Source organism: Aethina tumida, chromosome 1 (assembly GCF_024364675.1).
Source record: "Aethina tumida isolate Nest 87 chromosome 1, icAetTumi1.1, whole genome shotgun sequence".
In the NCBI taxonomy this organism is placed as follows: Eukaryota; Metazoa; Arthropoda; class Insecta; order Coleoptera; family Nitidulidae; genus Aethina; species Aethina tumida.
The window spans coordinates 31,031,178-31,037,850 of NC_065435.1; the positions used below are offsets into that span (position 1 = coordinate 31,031,178).

At 37.9% G+C, this 6,673-nt stretch overlaps 1 protein-coding gene across 1 annotated transcript; it reads left to right on the forward strand.

Annotated features, from left to right (window-relative positions):
• The first annotated feature begins 1,953 nt into the window (after positions 1 to 1,953).
• Positions 1,954 to 3,265, forward strand: LOC126264632 (uncharacterized). The gene is made up of 2 exons (XM_049963277.1): positions 1,954 to 2,118; positions 2,165 to 3,265. The coding sequence occupies exons 1-2, from the start codon at positions 1,954 to 1,956 to the stop codon at positions 3,263 to 3,265; spliced, it is 1,266 nt and encodes a 421-aa protein (XP_049819234.1).
• Positions 3,266 to 6,673: the final 3,408 nt, after the last annotated feature.

Here is a 6,673-nt window from a genome sequence, read left to right on the forward strand (position 1 = left end):
AAGGCAGACTTTGTTTTGGAAAACGAGGCGTGGAACCGAGTAAAAGCCAAGAACGCTAATTTGGGTGAAAAAGCAGCCGCGTGGCTTGTAACAACGGGAATGAAGATAAAAAGGAAGCTCGGAATGGGTCATCGTACACAACACCAATCAAAAATTTCATTCAAGAAAGACATTGTCGACAAAATCGATAAAAAGATTTTAAAATCGGTCGACATAAAACCAGGTAGCAAGTCACTACGAAAAATCGCTGCGGCGGCAATAAAAATAGCCAAAGTCAACACTAAACGAATTGGGGGTCGAAAAAACGTGAAGATACCTAGAACAATTCCGTTTAGTTCGAAACAAGGAGGAATTCTGCCATTACTGCCAATTCTCGCTGGTTTATCAAGTCTTGGAGCATTAATGGGTGGTGCTGCCGGTGTGGCAAAAACAATAGTCGACGCGAAAAATGCGAAGAAGAATCTAGATGAACAGAAACGACACAATCAACGCATGGAGCAAATAGGAAAAAAGGGTAGTGGATTGTACTTACGAAAAAACCCAAAAGGGTACGGTTTGTTCTTGGAAAAAATTCCAAAAAACTACCGATAAGAGTGCCCGCACGAGCACTCTACGATCATGAAATAATCAAATTTGCCAAACAATTGAAAATACCCTATTTTAGAGGTGTTTTTATGCGTGACGCTCTACCTTTGTATCCTAAGAAAAACGAAAGTGCCGTCGTGAACCTGGACGATTCAACAAATTACGGAACTCACTGGGTTTGTTACGCAAAGAGAGGAAATCAAGTCAAGTATTATGATAGTTTTGGGGATTTACGACCACCGTTGGAGATAATTCGATACATGGGAAAAAATTGTCAAATTTATTACAATGTACACCCTGAGCAGAAGTTTAATGAGTCATCCTGTGGTCGTTACTGCTTGAAATTTTTATACAATATAAAACAATGAATACTTTGTCATACTATAATAATAATAATAAAGAAAAATCATTAATTTTAATTGAGTTTTATTTGATGACACACACACACACACACACACACACACACACACACACACACACACACACACACACACACACACATGCACACACACACGCACACACACATCCACAATTGCTGTTGTTGTTGTTATTATTGTTGTTGCGTTTTCTATTATTTTGTGTTAAATAAGCAGTGAGCTAAACTATTACTCAGTCTTATTTGAAACGTTGTGAGAGCAATGTCATATATATTTACTCTTACAAGTACCAGCCACATATTAAATATCGATTTTGTAAATCCTATTCAGTTGGATCCCGAAGTACAGTACGGGCTCGCCTTAATTGGATTTCATTCGTACAACAGTATTCCGAATATTGATTCAAATTGTAATACGTTTAACTACCGGAACATAGCCAATCGTATCGGATATATAGAAATCCCCGAGGGTGCATATGAAATAAGTGATATTGAAAAATATTTACGAAAGAGAATTATTCAAGATTCCATTGAAGACGAGTTAGCGGAAGGAAAGATTTTATCGATAAAACCTAACCATAACACCCTCAAGTGCGAAATATATAGCGAAACACTTGCAATTGACTTCAGCACACCGTCTTCTGTTGGGAAATTGTTGGGTTTTTCGGCAAAACTTCTAGAAACAGGAACACTTTACGAATCTGACTTACCTGTGGATATAGTAAAGGTGAAAACATTACATATCGACTGTAACATTACCACGGGTGCATTTTACAAGGACAGACCGACACACACCATCTACGAATTTGCATTGGACAGCAACCCTGGCTACGCGATTGACGAAACGCCAAGACATATTATCTATCTCCCCGTAGTGAACAGAAATCAAATTTCAAACATTTCACTGCAGATTTTGGATCAAAATTTTGAACCTGTTAATTTCCGAGGGGAGGAAATTATTATCCGATTGGAATTGAAAAAGCTCACGTAAAATGGGTTTGACTTTCGATTACTATAATTCGGACAACAACAGTACAAATCCATCAGTATATGAAAAACCGTCATCGTGTGTGAATCAGCTTAATTATCAACAGCAAAAGAAGAAACAGAAGCAGAAGCAGAAGCGCAGGCCGAAGCAACGTTTGACTCTAGACAACGTATTGTTTTTACAATCACTGGGTTACAATGTCGTTGTACATTCAGGTGTTCGAGGTCTACCGCAAACCACGGTACGACGAAACAATTCAAAAAATGGAAACTCGCACCTATTACCCATACATAAAATCGTTCAATAATAATGACGTTATTGAAATCTCCATAAACCAGAGGGATTCCTGGGTACTGATGCACGAGGCGGCAATTGTGATTGAAGGGGAGCTGAGAAGAGATGGAGGTGAAGGTGAAGTTTCACTGGTCAACAATGCTGGTGCATTTATGTTTGACAATATCACGTACGAACTAAACGGAAAAGAAGTGGACTCTGTTCGTACACCGGGAATCGTCTCCACAATTAGAGGATATCTTTGTTACAATCAAATGGATAGCAATATTTTGAGTACGGCAGGATGGTGTTACCCAAACAATCTAGTTACGACCAAGAACAAGTCAACGTTTGTTTTAAGAATACCACTGCATCATCTGTTTGGTCTATTTATCGACTATAAACTAGCTCAATTTGGCAAACACACCTTAAGATTGGTCAGAGCTCGAAGCGATCTAGATGCTATTGTGTGTAAATCCTTGAAAGATACAGCGCCCACCTCAGGTATCATCAAAATGACCAACATTTGTCTAAAAGCACCCATTGTTGTTCCAAATGACATGCTGAAAATAAAATTGTTGGATTCGATAAAAAATGATAAACCTATACTTTTACCATTCAGAAGATGGGAATATCATGAACTGCCACAATTAACAACTGGATCAACGAAGGAAATTTGGGGTGTGAAAACATGTACAGCTGTGGAGAGTCCACGATTTGTAATTGTTGCTTTTCAATCGGACAAAAGAGAAAATGATTCGGTTGATACGACCGTCTTTGATAATATGCACGCCTCGGAAGTACGGGTCGTGTTGAACGGTGAATATTATCCAGCTGAACGACAGGGTTTGAATTTTGCCAAACACAGTTATACCGAATCGCATTACAACTATACTCAGTTTTTTAACAATTTCAAACATGATGCATCCCAAGTAAAGCAACCTCTACTCGATTATTCAACGTTTAAGGATAATACCATATTTGTTATTGATTGCTCCAAAAGAAATACAGCACTGAAACTGGGTACTATAGATGTTAAATAGGAAATTGAATCGAGGGTCGCATTTCCCCAGAAAACAAAGGCATATTGCGTAATCGTGCACGATTGTGTTTTGGAGTATCTACCGCTAAGTGAAATTGTACGCACTGTGACTTAAATATAAGTTGAATATCGGCATCACAATGTGAATAGAACGAGAAAATATTTCATTGTGTAAACACCACAACGTCCACAACACTAGTAAACACATGGAATCCAACAAGCCTGTCGACGTCGACGTACCGGCGGACAACAACAACAACAACAGCAACATCAACAAGAACAAGGAATGTGAAAGTATTGTTGCAATGAATTGCTGGCGGGATGTTTTCGAAAATCCGTTTAGATTTAGAAATTTAAAATGTAAACCTGTAGTTAGAATAATTACACCAAGAAATGTATTGTAAAATTAATTGTGTGTACGAGAGTAAAAATATCATAATAAAAAAAAATCCTAAAAATGACAGCAGTTTATCATTATCGATTCGACACAGGGTCGTAAACATCCTTCAACCTGTTGTGGTTGATAAGATTGCAACCACTTGTTGGGTGGGAAAAATATTTTGAGAGAAAACTATTTTAATGTTTGCCTAATGATTATAATCAATCCTAAATAAGGTAGAGCCGTTTATCATTAGCAGTTCGACACAGGGTCGTAAACATCCTTCAACCTGCTGTGGTTGATAAGATTGCAACCACTTGTTGGGTGGGAACAGTTTATCATTAGCGGATCGACACAGGGTCGTAAACATCCTTCAACCTGTTGTGGTTGATAAGATTGCAACCGCTTGTTGGGTGTGAAAAATATTTTGAGAGAAAACTATTTTAATGTTTGCCTAAAGATTATAATCAATCCTAAATAGGGTAGAGCCGTTTATCATTAGCAGTTCGACACAGGGTCGTAAACATCCTTCAACCTGTTGTGGTTGATAAGATTGCAACCGCTTGTTGGGTGGGAACAGTTTATCATTAGCGGATCGACACAGGGTCGTAAACATCCTTCAACCTGTTGTGGTTGATAAGATTGCAACCGCTTGTTGGGTGGGAAAAATATTTTGAGAGAAAACTATTTTAATGTTTGCCTAAAGATTATAATCAATCCTAAATAGGGTAGAGCCGTTTATCATTAGCAGTTCGACACAGGGTCGTAAACATCCTTCAACCTGTTGTGGTTGATAAGATTGCAACCGCTTGTTGGGTGGGAACAGTTTATCATTAGCGGATCGACACAGGGTCGTAAACATCCTTCAACCTGTTGTGGTTGATAAGATTGCAACCACTTGTTGGGTGGGAACAGTTTATCATTAGCGGATCGACACAGAGTCGTAACACATAAACCCTTCACCTAAATTATATTTTCATATTTCCGTATTTGTAATGAATTTCTATAAATTAATTAACCGTCTATATTTAACGTTTAGTTTCGAAATGTCATCGGTACCGAGCTCTTCGTCGCCGTCGTCGTCATCGGCGCCGTCGCTGTCACCGATCATCAAGTACACCTTAGAAAAAATTGAAGAATTTATTCAAACGTGTATAGATCGGGAAAAAATCAAGAGACTTGAACTGTATAAAAATAAAATTGAGAAGGTAGTTAATGTGCGCGAGATTTACACCGAATCTTCTGGTACACATTTTGAATCATGTATTTGGGCTAATCCAACGACTGTCGAGGGACCCGATACTTGTGAATGATTTTACATATTCCGTGCAGTGTACGAAAGCAATCAACTGATGGGTTTAGACGCTGAGTTGTCTTCACACATTACCGCATCATCACCGTCCTTATCTTCGATGTCCGATTCTTCAGAGGCAATAAATCCATCACACTGTCTACAATTTTTATGTAAACCAGAGAGTTTCGATAAACTTATGATATGTACAATTGAAATGTTAGGCCTTATAAGAGAGTTGCTCAAGAAATAACAATAAATTTTTTTTTGCTGTAAATTTATCTTTTGTTTTATTCCTTTGTAAAATACTTATATACCTAGTCAAAATTTTAAACTGCTTCAGTGTAAGACAAACCAATCATGCAGTACATACAACAACGTCAAAAGTTACCCATTGAAAATCTAGATTATCTTGATGACGAAGCAGCAACAGGTGTAAAAAACAGAAGGCATGGTGAATTGTTACCCAACTCATTCAGAGCTCTGTTTATTGGACCTTCAAATTGTGGAAAAACAAATGCACTACTGGCTTTAATTTACGATCCGAACGGAGTACGTTTTGAAAATATTTACGTATATTCAAAAACTCTGTATCAGCCAAAGTACAAACTGCTCGAAGCCGTTTTAAATCGTGTCAAAGGAATAGAATATTTTCAGTTTAGTAACAAGGATGAGTTGATTGAACCGTCGGAAGCTAAATGCAATTCGGTATTTATATTTGACGATGTTATATGTGAAAAACAGAATAAAATTCGCGAGTATTACTCCATGTGTAGACACAAGAATATCGATGCCATGTTTGTAGCACAAACATACACCAGTGTATCCAAGCAACTCATTCGCGACAACAGCAATGTAATTGTACTATTTCGGCAGGACGAGAAAAATTTAAAGTATGTGTACAACGAACATGTGTCTCCCGGCATGGCGTACGAACGATTCAAGGAATTGTGCTGCGACTGTTGGAGGGAAAATTATGGTTGTTTAGTGATTATTAAAGATTTTCCTCTGGACAATGGACGCTTCCGAAAAGGATTTGATCAATATATAAAAGTGTAAGTTTAACATACAACGGAAACAGTCGTGACAATGTCGTCAAACAATACTCAGGTTATGCGTAAAATCGATGAATTATCCCGCAACATACGAAAAAAATACCAGTTACTTAAACAAGACAAATTGGATAGTGAAGCAGTGTTGGGTGAACTATTTACCCCAATCACCAAACCATTAACTGAATTGACGGCCAAATTTAAAAATTCTGCAAAACAGACCACACCAGCAACAACACAGTTGTACAGCGACCCACCACAATTGAAGAAAATGGACGCCGATGACGACGATGACGTTTCCAAACAGTTAGAATCTGTAGATGAAATTTTTTACGATCCGGAACAATCAACTTTGTCCAAGAACAGTAACAGTGATGGTTCATATGACAGCACAAACGACATGTCGACTATCGTCTACACTCCTTTGACTCGTTCATACTTGGACTTGTATTTAAATGACTCTAAAAATAGGGAGGTCGATAAAACGTACGGTGTAAAGTACGATGTAGAAACGGAGCGATGGTTGATTGGAAATTCTGAAATTAATTTCGATACCGAACTGGATCGTTTTACAATTGGAGGTCGAACGTACGACGGCCGAAAAGGCATTTACGAGTTGTTGTTTAAAAAAAGACCGTTTTTTTTACAAGACACGATACAAAAGCGTATTTAGAAATTTTAAAGTGT

Coding starts and splice junctions, on each gene's coding strand:
- LOC126264632 (XM_049963277.1), top strand. CDS start 1,954: ATGGGTTTGACTTTCGATTACTATAATTCGGACAACAACAGTACAAAT. Junction 2,119..2,164: donor AACGTTTGACTCTAGACAAC/GTATTGTTTTTA, acceptor TTGTACATTCAG/GTGTTCGAGGTCTACCGCAA.